Raw genomic sequence first — 17,332 nt, forward strand, 5'->3', positions numbered from 1 at the left:
TTTAATATTGGAAATGTCACTGATTTATATCGGTAGTTTTATAGTTAATTTTTCGAAATTTCTTTTTTTGTTTCTATTACCATTAACAATAACAAATGTATATTTTTTTCGTTGGGCTGTATGCATATTTATATAGAAATGGTTGTGCCACATCCGAGGATCTCTTTTGGAAATTAGATGCCTTACAATCGTTCATACGTGATCTTCATTGGCCGGATGCAGAGTTTCGTCAACATTTGGAGCAACGCCTGAAAATGATGGCTACTGAAATGATTGAACAATGTATACAGCGTACGGATTCATCATTTCAGTCGTGGCTAAAGAAGAATGTGGCCTTCATTTCAACCGATTATATAATACCCTCGGAGATGTGCGCAATGGTTAATGTGATATTAGACGCTAAAAATCAAAGCTTTAAACTAACTACAATAGATGGTATTGATTTGGTAGGTATATTTTTTATACCATTTAAAAAAACTTATTATTTATAAAAAATATCTAGAAAATAAATTAATAGTAATTTTTTGATTAATTGATTAAATTCGTAAACACGAATTACTTATGACAACGGTCCATGGCTATTGCAATACTTCTTTTATTTTAATTATACTTTTACTCTAATTTCGCTCTAATTGTTATAAACTGATCTAAGTGTTATATCCTAAAAAGTTGACCCATAAACATATATGCAATGTCGGACAAAAAATAAGAACAATACCAGTTAAAAAAACAATCTTTCCAAATTCTATCCCAACCAATGAAAATTTCAAATAATTTGTATCATTAGAAGCTGATTCAGTAAGTTTAATTTTTAGTAAAGATAAAATTCGTTGTAAAAAATAAATAAATGTTAGGTCGAATTAAATTGGGAGAGGACAACAAAATAAAAAACTTCAAATTATTAATAAATATTATTAAAATGGAACTTAAAATTGCATATTCTTGAGCAGCCATTTTGTTTTAACAAAGCTTGCCATTTTTTGGCATTGAGTTCACTAGGACCGCACAAGTAGTTTGGGGTATAGAATACCAACTTCAGGAATATTTCTCGACAGTTCTGTCTTATATTTCGACCTAACGCTTCCAATCTTTTGTTTGACAATTCTGAACGAGTTCTCTATGGGATTCAGATCCGGAGATTGGGAGACCAGATTAAAACGTCTATCTCATTATGAAGAAACCAATTTCATTTTCATTCTGTAAAAGGGGGCATTACTTCATTGAGTATGTGTACGTACGGGTCTACACCAGAGATGTGCATGAATACCATTCAAATGACATATTTAGTATTTTGTAAAAATGAAAACTGAGTGAGCACTAGGCATAAACTAAACGAAAGCTGTCATTGCATGATTCACCTCAGCGAGTTGTTTGTTACAAAATGCATATCATTGCTTGCTTATTCTGTAAGCTCATACCATTCACAAAAGCATTGAATCAGTATGAGTGTTATGAATATACGCAGAGCTTTTTGATTTTATTGTTTATTGTTTTTAATTTTATTTGATAGTGCTTAAACATATATATTAACAAAGTGAGAGTATTAATGATAATGGTAAAAAAAAAAATTACAAAATTCAGCCTTTTTTAAAAACAAAAAAAGTGTAATACTTCATGTTCAATATTTTATTATTTAAAGATATATAACATATATTATTTTTTTTTCTCGTAAAATAATCGATTTTTCGGAATCGATCTTCAGTAGTCGAAGTCGATTAATAATCGATTCTTGACATTCGAAAAATCGATTATTTTACGAGAAAACTCGATTCTCGAGTAGAATCCGAATCGAGTTTACCATCCCAACTGGCAGCCATCGCGTGCACATATAATAACTTCCGCAGAATAACCACCACAAAAAAAAGAGTTTTTTTTTCCATGTAATTTATATGGAAAACAGAAAATTTGAAATAATCACCTCTTAATATTAATATTAAGAGCTCATCTTTTGAGTGACTTTTTTTTACATTTTCGAAAGTTTTTAGCCTGTTTTTCAGTTGAAAACAAAGGTTGCCTCAGAATGACACACCCTAATATGTATATATATTGTTGTTCTTATAAATTATTGTAATTGTTAACAAAGCTATATTTTTACTCATATTTGAACACTGAATTCAAAAAAAGCAAATTATTCACAGTTTTTGGCCCAATACGGTTACGTTTTTCAGTTATTATGTTACCTGAGACAGAAAAAACTCGTTCTGAAGCGGCACTGTTTGCAGGTATAGCCAAAATTTTTTGGGCAAACTTATATAACCGAGGGTATTTTGAATTATGACTTTCCCACCACCGCATAACATTAACATTAACATCAAGTTAAAGAGATAAACTTTCTGCCATGGACGGTTGAATTGAGCTCATAAAAGATGAGAAAAATAATTGGAAGTCCTGTGGTGATTCATTATGGATTGCAAAATTAGTTGGACTATCGGACGACGAAACAGATTTCATTATTTCGGAGACACAAAACTCTCTAACTTCATTTAATTTACTTTCATCTAGACAAGAATTGGTAGGTGGATACAAAAAACAAGCCGTATTGTGAGAAATACTTAAATGAATGTACTTTGTTTCCATTTCTCTTAAAATATTTCTTTTTAATGCCTTTATTACTTGCATATCAGTATCTCTTTCTTCGCAAATGGATCTGACGGTGTTGATTGTTAAGTATACGTAATTTAATGTGACGTAATTTACACCTTGTAACTTTCGGCTTACAATATCAATCTTTTCAAAACCCTCAACTAGTGCATTAAGAAGGGATAAGTTAATATCTGAGATTCTATGTGTTTCATTGACTGAGGAAAAATATCTTGAATTTTGAAGTAATTATTCGAAATTGATTTAAATAAATTAAGATGCGAGTTCCACCGAGTAATACAATAATTTTTAAGAGAAGTTAATAGCATGTGTTGAAAGGAAGTCCTTTTAAAATACTTTACTAACTTTTTGCAAGCATCCAAAAATGAAACTAATTCGGTAGTGCTGTTAAAACCACAATCCAAAACATTATTCAATAGGTGATTTGCACAGTTAATCTTATTTTGATTTTTAAGAGCCTTCACAATGTTTGATCCTCTGTCAGTAACAAACGTAATATTCTCCATGTTATTTACTTCGAAATCTGCCAAAATGGTGTTCAATTTCGTTAAAACATTAGTTGCTGTGCTTCTCTCTAAATCCATCGATTTTACGCCTAAAATAATTGATTTTAACTTTAAATCTTTCATAAAATGAAATGTGGCTCATTTCTTTTGACAAAATTGTCAGTCCAGAGATCTGATGTTATGGACGCCGTTCCGCTTGCTAATTTCAATTCCTCCATCATTAGTATTCCTTTGTCGTCTGCTATGTTGTTTATTCGTCGTGATATGGTTCTGGAATTGGGCAACATGTCGGAGACGTCTAAATGATTGCCATATTTTGTTCCAATATTTAAGAGTGCCTCCACGACCTTTTTAAAACCTTCACCGTCTACAACGGAAAATGGACGACAATCCTCTACAACCCATTGAGAACACGCCAATAAAATAATTTCCTTATCTGCATTGCTAACTTTTTTTACAGCAACGTTGCAATTTTTTACAGCATAACACTTGTGACGGATAAGACTAGATGTTTGCTTTCCATTATATTTTAATATGTTATTACACTTTTCACATATCACCACTCCATCAATAAGCCTACTGTCGTCATTTTTAATTTGACAGAAAATATCCCAAATTTTACTTTTGCTTTGTTTATTTTTTACAATACGAAAAACACCGTTTTCAATATTTTTTATTATTTCAGAGTTCATCTTGAAAACTTATTTAAAAGAAATTTTCGCACTGATTTTGCACCATGTAATCTGAGCTTTTATGAATCATTTGATTGTTTTGCTTACAACTCAAAACACAGTTATAATTTTTGAGTGGTTGTTGCTAGCGGCACTTAAAGAGTGATTGAGTAAATGACAAGCAATTAGAAGAGCGTAAACACTGCAAGCAATGTTATTAGCACATGCTGATTGAAAACAAAACAAAGACAGTGAGTGCATACATAGGAAAAAAGTGAATCAACTCGTGTACATCTCTGGTCTACACCGTATCAGAGGAAGCATCGCCATACCATGATAGTTCCATACCTGTGCAGTATATTTGGGGTGAAATACTGCATATTTCGGACGCCTTACCAAACTAAATTTACCATGCTTTCGTCTGTCCATTACACCATTTTTTTAAATTCCATTCGGTTTCAGCGAATCCGATGCGATAGCTTCGATGTCTCTGTGTCAACAACGGGACTCTGCGAGACCTACCCCTCTTGCAGTGAGATTTTTGTGGTAAAAAGGTTTGGTGCACGACTGTGGAAGATTTTCCAATAAGTGCTGCAATGCGTCGCCCTACCCATTCTTTCCTAAAGTAGTAAATGATTTGCACTTATCATTTTGGACGGGCATTAGTTCATCTCTATTTATGCTTAAACAAAAACAATTGAATTTAGCCGTATTTCCTAATTCCCGAAACTCGATTTAACTGCGGGGTTGCCAACCAAAAATATGCTTGAGATGCCACTAAGAAAATTTAACAAAAACTATTCAATTAAATAATTATTTGCAATCGAATGTTACTTGATTAAGTGTTCTTATTTTTTGACCGGCGCTGTATATAAATGATAAGCATGTCGAGCCGATTTAGTAATGTCCGTCAGTCTGCATATTCGCGAGCTAAGCCCTCAGTTTTTGAGATATCGATCTGAAATTTTGCACACTATATCAGACGGCTTTAGCCACCATACAAACTGAACCTTGTGTGGAGAATTGTTCTGTTTGGAAAGATATCTTCACGGAATTCGGCACGGATTATTGTCCAAGGCAACAGTACAATTTGCGAAGAAATAGTTCATATCGGACTATTGTAGATCATTTTATTCTATATAAGCTATAAGAAATGTGTAGTTTCTCTTGTTTTAAAGCTGACACTGTAATATGTATGGTTCTCAGGTATATGAATGTTTAGCACTACAGGGAAAAAGCGCGTCTTTATTCAAGTGGAACCCAAGATTTATCTTAATATTCTAAAAAGCACTCTTAAATTAATGACTAGAAATTACGGCGATAAGATAATGTTAATTGCCCATATGGATAACAGAAACGGCATCGTTAGAACACTTTTGTGACATGTAATAAACGTACATATATATGAAGTAAGTTAGCCGAATACAATTGTTATAAATGAAGTTACTTAAAATAATATACGTACTCGTATATGATTTCTGACATGAATATGTAGCTGTTACAAAACTGGACGTGATTGAAACAAAAATATTATACATAAATTGTTAATGAGGGCAAATCAACATAATCAAATACAAGCACAAAGATCGTGTGACAAAAACAGTGTTTAGCAGTGTAACATAAGGATCATTGTATAGTATGTACGTTTTTTAATATTTTATATATTATGTTCAATAGAGGTTCATATGTTGATCCCTCGTAGGCGATTGGATGATTTTCATTTGTAATGAACAAATCCCATTTAAATTTCAGCCAAAAATATATTCAATAATACATAAAAATATCACAACCATTCCCGTATAAGAAACGGAAGAATTGTTTCATACAAGAGTTCAGTACTTTTTTGCGCAGTTCGCCTCACTTAATCTAATAAATGTTTCTAACTCTTTGTATCAATTATAATTTTGCCAAATCTGTCAGGAGGACAAACCTTTTATTGTTGCATATGTTATTAGCGCTAATGTTGTATTAGATAGTGTCGGTAGCTGGAACCACATAACAGAATATATTTTAAAAATATTTTTAAAATATTTTATGTTTTCATTAGGAAATGTATTAGTAGTCTGCGTCAAAGAAAATATGTATGAAATTTGATATATACTTTATAATAATGAAGAAATATGTATGCTAAAAACTTATAAAAGGCTTATTCAAATATGTTATAATTAACTTATATAGAAGCTTAAAGATGTATTTTATTGCATATTTTTAGTACAAATTTCATGCAAAAATTGATGACCAAATCGATAAAGCGAATGTAGCTATGACACAAGGACTCATTAGTAAACTTATGTCTGTGCTAGAGTCGACTTTGTCGAAACTGGCACGTTACGACGAAGGCAGCCTGATTGGTTCCATACTTAGCTTTACAAACGTGTCCAGCTCAGGGAAGGATCTCGGACAAGGTTATGTAAATTTCTTTCGTAACAACATGGACCAAATACGTGGTAAAATTGGCGACGATTTATGGACACTAAACTTTTTTGAACAATGGTACACGCAGCAGATTAATATGCTTTGTAATTGGCTCTCCGAGAGGCTAGATCATGCTCTCCACTATGCTCAAGTGACTTCCATATCACATATAACAAAGGTGCGTAAATAGATATTTGTGCAATGTCACCTTATATTATCAGAAGCACAAGCTAAAATGTGAGCATAAAATTTGTTTCAAAAAATTTTCAACCGTATCGCTATATGTATACAATATATACATATAAGCCTATACATACATATGTATATGCGTCGCTGAATTACTGTTTTAATTACCATCCGCAGAAAATTTACTCCGATTTTGAGCTTCAAGGAGTACTAGAGGATAAACTCAATTCCAAAGCATATCAAACTGTTGCCCAACGTATGGCCACTGAGGAGGCAACGTGCGCGTTAACCATGCCTGATGTTGTCGAGAGTGACGAGTAAGTAACAAATAAAATCTTTAGCATAAAATATAGGTTTCTATAACGCACTTTATTGAAGGAACGTGGATGGGCTGAAAGGCGAAGGAGGTGACGAAGATGTCGCCGGTGACGATGTTGGTGGAGGCGCTTCACGTGGTTTACCCAAACCGAAAATTGCCGCCGCACAAGCAGCGGCCGTAACTAACGTCGTAGCTGGTCGGGTTGGCAATTTATTAGGAAAGGGTATTGGTGGACTTAGCTCAAAGTTGGGAGGTGGGAGCTGGTTTTAAAGCCAACCCAACGTAATGTATTGATATTAAGGAGTCTAATAGTGATTTAATGAAAAAAATTGATCGGTATTATTGCAGTTATATAGCATGCAACCATATAACAAAGCCGTAACGTGAAATTTTTAATAGCGACATGTATATGCCTGTAATTATACTCTTACATTCATATACATATCGAAAATTCGAGTATACATAATAATGCTTAAATATACGAATTATATGAGTCTACATACGACCTACAAAAAATGTTTGCTAAATAATATAATTATTGAAGAAAATAACATTTTATTCAATACCTACAATCAGTTAATAACTTTTTCTTCCTTTTAATCCTACTGACATAACAACAAACTTGCGAAAACTTAAAAAAGTTGTTACTTTAGTATCTAAGACATATCTAGATATACTCATATTCTAATATACAACATATGTTTTTAAGTTTACATACATACATATACTGATATATATATATGTATATTAAATAATGAGCGTATCACTGAAATACGTTTCGATTGCTCAAGATAGGGGATTTTGATTTTCAATATTAACAGCAAAATTTATTCTATACCCCTATACAATTCCATTCAGATGCATATACACACTTACATATATCTGCATTGTATTCAAAAATATTGAAAATGTTATCTAAATAGTATAATTTAATTATGAATACTAATAATCTGTAACTCTTTAATCGTTTACCTTGCGAAAATGTTCATGATTAAAAAAGTAAAAAAAAAACTGTTAAAACAAGGCCTCATATTCACCTTGATACTGCGAGCCAAGTCCATGCAATGTAAAAGAGAAGCATATAACAAAATCTACAATATACATATATGCAGTTTCACTACTTCGCAATTCAGTATCAGCCTAATACGTGCATATGTTCATACATACACAGCGGGGGTACTATTTTACTGAATTTCACCAACACCACCAAACTATTGCTACATGACCATCAACACAACTACCGCTCCAATGATAACCTAAATCAAGTATAAGAATAATGTAACAAACCCTTGAAATATTAATTATACATTCTTCATGACATTGCGTATACAGTGGTATAAAGTACATTTTATTTAACGAAAGTCATGAATAACAAGTAAAATAAATTTAGATGTTATAATCATATTCTAAAAGATTTCAATGAAGCTAAGAGAATTAATCATGAAATTATTTTGAAAAGGTTCACCAAGGAGAGACTATTTTAATTTTTTTGAATGTAGTTAACATGCGAAATTATAATTAGATGTTTTAGCTCAGATCTGCTTTGAGAAAAAATTTGGATTATATTTCAAACAACTGGCAAAAAATATGGGACTGAAAAAAGTTTTAGTGAAAGCGGATAAGTTAAACAATTTGATTTACAATTTTCTACTTTTGACTGTTTTTTTCTATTATTGTTTAAACAATTATTTTCAGAATTGAGATTGTAAATTAAACAGATATGAAGATTGAAAGTATCGGCTAACTTAGTCTTCCTTATTATCGCAGTCAACGTCTTTCATGCCACATTTCATTTTTCGACGCATAGAGATGTCGATATTCCAACTTTTCGTGGTTACTTAGTTTTAACATCATTTACCAGATGAATTGTTTTCAATATTTCGGTCAACTTTATTACATGCTGAATAAGTATGTTAAACTAGCCACGAAATTGTGACCAGAAGGAAACGTCGGAGACTCAATAAGGTACACCAATGGCGGATTCAGATGGGGAAAATTTCCAAAAATTTGTATTTTTGCCTATGTGATATTCTATCTCTAACTCATTCATTCAACGTGATTCTTCAGAAAGAATCGATCGATCTGGCAAACGTATCAAATATGATAGATACGTTGTTTGTAACGTTCCGAAATCGAAGTCAAAAAGCTGAGGAACATTTTCGATTCATTTATTCAGACAGGAAAAAAATGACGATAGAACTGAACTTGGAAACGTTGAAGAACTGCAATCTAGACCCATCCCCACAATTCAAAGCTTCCTTCGCATATTCTGCACACTTTCTGTGACGGATTCGAGCTCTGAATGCTCTTTTTCGACACTTCGCCGCATGAAAGACGAAGATAGATTGATCGGCCTGGCGTTGCTGCACTCGCATTATGATATTGAAGTCACTACAGAAGAAGTTATCGAAAGAGGATTCTTGGCTCACATCGTTTTGTTTTGTGGAATTGCAATAAAGTACACGCACGTTTACGATTTATATTTATTGTGTTTTTTTCAATTTAGTAGGATTTGATATTAGAAGGTCGATTTGAATTTTTGCACCATGATATTAAACTGCATAAAGACTACTATATTTAAAATATAAATCTTAGCAAATATTTCAGATGAGATTTCAGGCAAAAGTTCCAGAAATAAGATACCAATTGATGCAATATGTTCCCAGTACTATGTACAAAATTTATTGTCATATTTAACACCTATCAAAAAATGGAAACTATCGCAGAATCTTGTATATACCCTGTTTTTTCGTATAAATGTTTATAAAACAGTTTAATTATTATACAGGTGGTTATAGGTATCGAAAAAATAAGTAATAAGCAATTGAATATAGAAGGTATGTGCTTGTGCGCTATACACTACCGTTCAACTGAATAGGTTCACATAACTGATCGATATGCACTGGAGTATATTTGGCGCAGTTCCGTTTCTTTGCATATTTTGTTTTTTTATGTCGTTCGTTAAATTTGAAGCATTTTTTAGCTCAACTAAATAGATTCAGCTGTTTCCATTTCAGTTTGTGATGAAATTTAGCGATATAGCGACCAAATTAATTTCTAATTTTCTTTTTTATTTACTTTTTGTACATTAAATTCGAAATGGGTGAGGTGAGGTGAGGAACTTTCCGACTACGAAAGATGTCAAATCAGAACTTTTCATGAAACTGGTCTTAGTCATTGCATAATTACTCAAAAATTGGAAGAAGCAGAGCAGAATATAAAATACCACCATTAAATGGCGCAAAGTTTCACGACCGCAATTCGGACGGAACCCCCTGAGATGGACAAAGAATGGAACAACGTGGTTTTTGCCGAAAAAAAATGAATTTAAATGGCCGAGATGGGTACAACAATTATTAACACGATCTACGAAAGAAGAGCATTTGCAATGGATTTGTATCAGTCTATGATACTTGCGACCTTGAATTTGTTTCTTCCAAAATGAAAGCGGAAACCTATAAATCAAATTGACCCGGACAAATATGTAACTGCAAAGACTAAAAAATTCCACTATATAACCGCGTATATGAAGTTAATTCAGACAAAGAAGGATTCATTCATTATTAAACTTAATTAAAAATACATTAAAACATACTAGATAAGAAAAAATAAGAAACGAAATAAGCTTAGACATTTAATTAACTTAGTTTTTTGTATATTGAACCTATCAGATGATTAAAAACATCTTTAATTTTGATACTGTTTCAGAAAAAAATAAATATGGAATAAACAATAAGTTGACGAAAATCATTCCTTTAAATCTAATTAATATACAATTTAAGAATTACAGTATACAAAAAATGTTCTGTAAACCAGAATATTGTTTGAGAATTTACAATCATGAACCTTTTCATTTGATCGGCAGTGTATCTTCCTCTTCTTTATTGGCGTAGACACCGCTTACGCGATTGTAGCCGAGTTAACAACAGCGCGCCAGTCGTTTCTTCTTTTCGTTACGTGGCGCCAATTGGATTTTATAAGCGAATCCAGGTCCTTTCCCACCTGGTCCTTCCAACGGAGTGGAGGTCTTCCTCTTCTTCTGCTTCCCTCGGCGGGTACTGCGTCGAATACTTTCAGAGCTGGAGTGTTTTCATCCATCCGGACAACATGACGTAGCCAGCGTAGCCACTGTCTTTTAATTCGCTGAACTATGTCAATGTCGTCGTATATCTCGTACAGCTCATCGTTCCATCGAATGCGATATTCGCCGTGGCCAATACCCAAAGGACCATAAATCTTTCGCAGAACTGTTTTCTCGAAAACTCGCAACGTCGACTCATCAGTTGTTGTCATCGTCCAAGCCTCTGCACCATTTAGCAGGACGGGAATTATGAGTGACTTATAGAGTTTGGTTTTTGTTCGTCGAGAGATGACTTTACTTCTCAATTGCCTACTCAGTCCGAAATAGCACCTGTTGGCAAGAATTATCCGGCGTTGGATTTCCAGGCTGACATTGTTGGTGGTGTTAGCAGTGTATCACATGCCGCTAATTAATTAAAACTGTTATCTTTGATTAAATGCACATAACAAGCATTCGGACACACCAAGTGACAACTTGTCTCAGTGATTGATCAACAGGTTTAGATCATGGCTATTTATGCCCATAAATAATCTTTTCACAGACTTTGAAACACCGAGATACAAAAAGGGTTTGTCTGATGAAATGCTAGTGAAATATACGTATAAGCCATTTTATGTAACACAGTTTCAGACGCTGAACGACTTCGCTTTTATCTCGCCACGATTGAATATCAACACTTTTTTCCAATTTTCTAACTAATATAAAACAATTGTAATTTCTTTTTCTAGCATTTTCATTAGATTTGATTTTTTGTTGTTTGTTATGATATGAACAATGACATTATAATTTTATAATAATTGTCTAATTGACAGATAATATCTGTGAAAGTACAAAAATTATCCATATGTCAAGATTTTTTAAAAATACATACCTAGTTCATCAAAGTTTTAAATGCGGCTTCACTTAAAAATAACTGGCATAGTTAATGATTATACTACTACTAGTTATGCAATTACTGGGACAAAAAACTGAAGCCCTTTATTATTCAAAAAATATAAATATTCCTTGAAATTCTAGGAATTTTTCAATATGAGTTACGTGATTAAAATATTTTTAATCTGCATAATCTTGCACGTGAAAATAACGATATTTGGGTAAAATAATCCAGTTATTATTCCCGCTTTTGTCTTGGCTGATCAATCACAGGCAAATTTATCTAATTCATATATCTTTTTTCTTAATAACAACATCCTTTTTTCATTAATACAATTAGAAATGCCTCCGCAAAAGTATATGTTGATTGAAATAAATTATCTTGAACAGCAATTAATACTAGCACAAATGTATTTAATGGCGAAAAATTCCTGTTGCATGTTTCTCAGTGCAAATCACACACATTTACAACATAAATAAATATGTATGTCATCTCCGACGTGAATATTAATCATTTGGAATTATCGCGAGTGCACAGTATATGTACAAATGTGTAAGTGTATCTACTTATATCTATAGAGATACAAAAATAGTTTAGAAGATAAAGCAATTAAACAAAAAGCACGAAAAAACACCAACATATATTGTAACGAATTATTGTAATTTAATTGTATAAAGTTATAATTATAATTATAAGAAATATTATAATGTACTGCATGTACATCACATATAAATACCTTTACGATTAAGTCTACAAATGTACGTAAATGCATGCTAATAATACAATAAATGCATACACACATATACAAAATACACATAGATACCTAGATGAGTACGTAAAAAGTATTTGATAGTGTGTACATATATATAACCTTTGCATAATTATGGTATAAGCATACATAAGTACATGTACCATGTATGTAATTGAATTCTAAATTGTATATAGAATATATACATAATTACATACATACATATAGAAAAATCATGCTTACCATGTAATGTGTGAACTGATATGTGCATGTATGTATATATTGAAATTATTCCATTTTCACACCTAGCCAATAATAAAGCGTTTAATTCTTGCAAACAATAGAAATATTCATTCTTATAATTATGTACATCCATATTTGTAGTACATGGAAGACAAACGTTAACCCAAAGGATTAGTATTATGAAAAAAAGGTTGCTTAACTCTCTAATAAAAACTTTCAGCAAAATTGAAAAATAATCATAAAATAATTTTTCTTTTGAACATAGAATAAAAAACAAATGGAGATGCTTCCTAATTTCAACAATTACATAAATATGTTCATACATAAAACGTTGCATATACATACATATATTTCAAAAATATTTATTTAATTACAGCTTTCGGATTAAATTTTTTGATTACAGTTATTTTTAAATAAAATATTTTTTTTTGCCGATTCAAAGAAATGATCGATATAAAACCAAAATGTACCTACTTATTAAATTTCATTCGGATATCTCCAAAACTGTTAAACAAAGTTTTGTACTCCCTAAACCTTAAAATCGCTGGATCGAAACCGATTTTAGACCCCTAATCTCTTAAACAAAGTTTTTCAGAATGATATGTAGAACACTTCCCGCATATGCGATTCTTCCGTGTTTTTGGCTCTCTGCAAATCGACCGGCGAGAATGTACATATGTACATATGTACATATTATATATCAGTTTGTATGGCAGTTACATGCTATAACAATCCGATATTGACGGTTCCGTTAAATAAGAAATCTGCTTGACGTGCTGAGCCGATTTAGCCATGTCCGCCTCTCTGTATATATGCGCAGAATTCGATTTGAAATTTTGCACACGTCCTTTTCTCCTCAAAAAAATTGTGTCAGCTCGTCAGGCAGATCCTTTATATATACATTTTTTTTTCTAGGGAAGTGTCGGGTTCCTTAGAAATCCTTTAAATAAATAAGGAATGCGTTACGTTTTGGAGATACGTTCAAAGCAGCCAAGTCTGCTGAACACGGCGAGTGATGTAGCACCTCCAAGCCAACTCCTCTGATTTTATCCTGAACCGATTTTGCTTTGTGTGCAAGTGCATTGTCGTATAACAAAATTTCTTCGCATACTTTTGGATCTTTCCCACATCTTCTGGCCCATTCTAGTCTGTTTTTAATTAATGCATGGTTAAAACTAATAATTTGTTCTCTTTACTGTATCTCTTTATTTATCTCTGATTCCACCAAACACGGAGCATTGTCTTCTTACCGAATCGTTCTGTTTTTGTAGTCGATGTTGATGCTTGTCCCCGATTAACTCACGATTTCGCCCTTTAGGATTCTTAAAATAAATCACGTTTTCATTGCCAGTGACAATTCAAAGGAAAACTGATTTTCGTTCGTGTCTTTGAAAAAAAATTTCAAAAGTTCTTTTGCGGGTTTTCATTTGTTTTTAATTTTTTTCATGTGGCACCCATTTTCCGTACTTTTAGCTCTTTACCACAACTTTCAAACGGTCTGAAATCGTTTTTTGTGCAACATTTAACATGGATGTCATTTGCTTTTGACTCAAAGTATCTTCATCCAATATTGCTTGCAGTTCGGCGTCTTCACACTATTTGGTGGTCTTCCAGGTTCTTCTTCAAAGTCATTATCTCTGAACCGTTCACGCAAACTTTTGCATGTTGCTTCTGACAGATCATGTTCAACATATGTCTCGATAAGCATTCAATGCGACTCTGCAGCACTTTTCTTCAAATGGAAACAAAAAATTAATGCTTTCCGGAAATCATCACTTTTCGAGACAAAATTTGACATTTTCAACACAATGAAAAAATATGATGTCTGTTTACTGACTGCAAGGTTATTGAATACAATCAAACAGAAAAAAGTTAAGGCTCGTTCACAACAAATGTTCCCTACCAACACACTTGGTATAGGTAAACTATTTTTATACTCTAGTAACCTGGTGCTACAGAGTATAATAGTTTTGTTCACCTAACGGTTGTATGTATCACCAAAAACTAAGCGAGATAAGGTTATAGCGGGGTTTTCAATAAGAGCACAACAAAAGTTTTTAAAGGGATCGTCTCAATGTGAAATTTCAGAAAAACCGATTTTTTTGTTACCTTATCGGATAGTATACACTCTTACAAACATTCTCTCAAATTGAATCAAAAATTCAAATATTTCGGTCGATATAGCGCTTATTGAAGAAAGGGAATATAGAAGAGAGCAGAGCTTTAAAAGCGTTTTTGTCGGAATGGTGTTTTTCAACACGGTTTCCACTCTCAAAGAAAAAGTTTTGAAGATCTCTAGTTCCAATTGGGAGAGAATATTTTTAACGCCATTCTCTATCGCGCCATGGAAGCTTTCTGTTTTTTATACTCTCGCAACAAAGTTGCTAAGGAGAGTATTATAGTTTTGTTCACATAACGGTTGTTTGTAAGTCCCAAAACTAAAAGAGTCAGATATAGGGTTATATATACCAAACTGATCAGGGTGACGAGTAGAGTTGAAATCCGGATGTCTGTCTGTCCGTCCGTCCGTCCGCGCAAGCTGTGACTTGAGTAAAAATTGAGATATCATGATGAAACTTGGTACATGTATTTCTTGGCTCCACAAGAAGGTTAAGTTCGAAGATGGGCAAAGTCGGCACACTGCCACGCCCACAAAATGGCGAAAACCGAAAACCTATAAAGTGTCATAACTAAGCCATAAATAAAGATATTAAAGTGAAATTTGGCACAAAGGATCGCATTTGGGAGGAGCATATTCGGACGTAATTTTTTTGGAAAAGTGGGTGTGGCCCCGCCCCCTACTAAGTTTTTTGTACATATCTCGGAAACTACTATAGCTATGTCAACCAAATTCAATATAGTCGTTTCCTTCAGGCGTTTCCATATACAGTTTAAAAATGGAAGAAATCGGATAATAACCACGCCCACCTCCCATACAAAGGTTATGTTGAAAATCACGAAAAGTGCGTTAACCGACTAACAAAAAACGTCAGAAACACTAAATTTCACAGAAGAAATAGCAGAAGGAAGCTGCAACCAGGCTTTTTTTAAAAATTGAAAATGGGCGTGGTGTCGGCCACTTATGGCCAAAAACCATATCTCAGGAACTACTAATCTAATTAATTTTACAGCAAAGAAAAAAAATATGTAAATGACGGATAATGAAATCTCGATTATCATTTTATTATGCGAGAGTATAAAATGTTCGGTGACACCCGAACTAAGCTCTTCCTTACTTGTTTTTAAATCTATTTTTACTACTATACACTTGCGGGATGTCCACAATAATTTTAGATTTATTAAAATATAAAATACTGATACAAAGTTGAAGATTGAAAATGAAAATGAAATGGAGAGCGAAAATGATGAAGCGTGCTAGCTGTCGGGATGATGCGCCAAGAAGAAGGAAAAATGGCGGTTCGTTAAGCTGACAGCTTATCCAGTTTTTGGGTTGCCATGTCTATGCTTTTTGCAGAGTTGCATTTGGTCCACATTACTTTGGGGTTTCCACATCACTTCCCCCTATCGGGAAGACGAAAGCGTACTCGATGACCAGATTTTGTTTGGTACTCTTTGTGTTGAACTGTTTGATTCGACGGGGTTTGGTAATCTTCGGCAACGAAAGCTGCTTTTAACCGGTCGATGGTAATGTTTACGTCCTTCCCTCGGATTTTGACTTTGAAAAATTTGTCGCCGCGTTCGACTACGGAAAATGGTCCCTCGTATGGTGGTTGAAGAGGTGGACGAATTGAGTCGTTTCGCACGAATACTGATGGTGTTGAGTGTAAGTTCTTTTCTACGAATGGTACGAGCGTTGAGTTGTTTGTAGTAGGTGACGGCTTTAATGACTGCATGCGTATGCGTAAATTTTCCACGAATTCACCTTCGTTTTCATTGTGCGTATGTTTTTCGGCAAAGAACTGGCCAGGTAATCGAAGTGTATTTCCATAAACCATCTCTGCGGGTGTCGCCCTTAAATCATCAGTTTATCGCTGCTTTTAATGATCTGTACCATCGCTCTATAATTCCGTTTGACGCGGGGTGATACGCAGTGGTACGTAAGTGCTTGATGCCTAAAAGTCTGGATAGGTCTCGGAACAGTGTAGATTCAAATTGTCTGCCTTGATCCGTTGTTACTCTACTCGGTACTCCAAATCTAGAGATCCAGTGCGTGTAGAAATTGAAAGCAATGGTCTCTTTCGTCAAGTTTTCGAGCGGGAGTGCCTCTAACCATCGGGTATAACGATCGACTATTGTCAAACAGTATCGATAACCTTTGCAAGGTGGTAGTGGTCCGACGATATCCATATTTATGTGGTCAAATCCTTGCTCTGGTAACGTGAATGTCAACAACGGTGCTCTGTTGTGGCGCTGCACTTTAGCTCTTTAGCACGGGATGCACTGCCTGGACCATAAGCGGCAATCTTTTCTGAGACTCGGCCATACAAATTTTTCTGCAATCAATTTAGTTGTTTTAGCGGCGCTGGTGTGTGCCATGTAATGTACGGAGTCGAAAGCTGTTCTACGAAACGAAAGAGTTAAGTACGGTCGGAATTGGTGCTTACGTCACAAAAAATGTCTACAGCGGTGCCTGGAATCGCCAAAGGTTTGATTGATAGGCTGGTATTCGAGTTTTGTAAGTTTTTGAGCTCTGGGTCAAACTTTTGACTCTCCGCAAGTTTGGCGAA

At 33.8% G+C, this 17,332-nt stretch overlaps 1 protein-coding gene across 3 annotated transcripts in view; it reads left to right on the forward strand.

Moving 5' to 3' along the window:
* Positions 1-8,115, forward strand: part of LOC120779464 (calcium-dependent secretion activator-like) — a 74,173-nt gene extending 66,058 nt beyond the window's left edge. For 2 of the 3 annotated variants that reach the window (XM_040111725.1, XM_040111726.1), the window contains 4 exons: positions 137-446; positions 5,991-6,371; positions 6,557-6,696; positions 6,758-8,115. In XM_040111725.1, coding sequence (XP_039967659.1) covers positions 137-446; positions 5,991-6,371; positions 6,557-6,696; positions 6,758-6,968 — 1,042 coding nt within the window. In that variant the 3' untranslated portion in view covers positions 6,969-8,115. The remainder of the gene's footprint in view (positions 1-136; positions 447-5,990; positions 6,372-6,556; positions 6,697-6,757) is intronic. The other variant, XM_040111727.1, reaches the window with a different exon arrangement.
* The last annotated feature ends 9,217 nt before the right edge of the window (positions 8,116-17,332 follow it).

Source organism: Bactrocera tryoni, unplaced genomic scaffold, assembly GCF_016617805.1.
Source record: "Bactrocera tryoni isolate S06 unplaced genomic scaffold, CSIRO_BtryS06_freeze2 scaffold_11, whole genome shotgun sequence".
NCBI lineage: Eukaryota > Metazoa > Arthropoda > Insecta > Diptera > Tephritidae > Bactrocera > Bactrocera tryoni.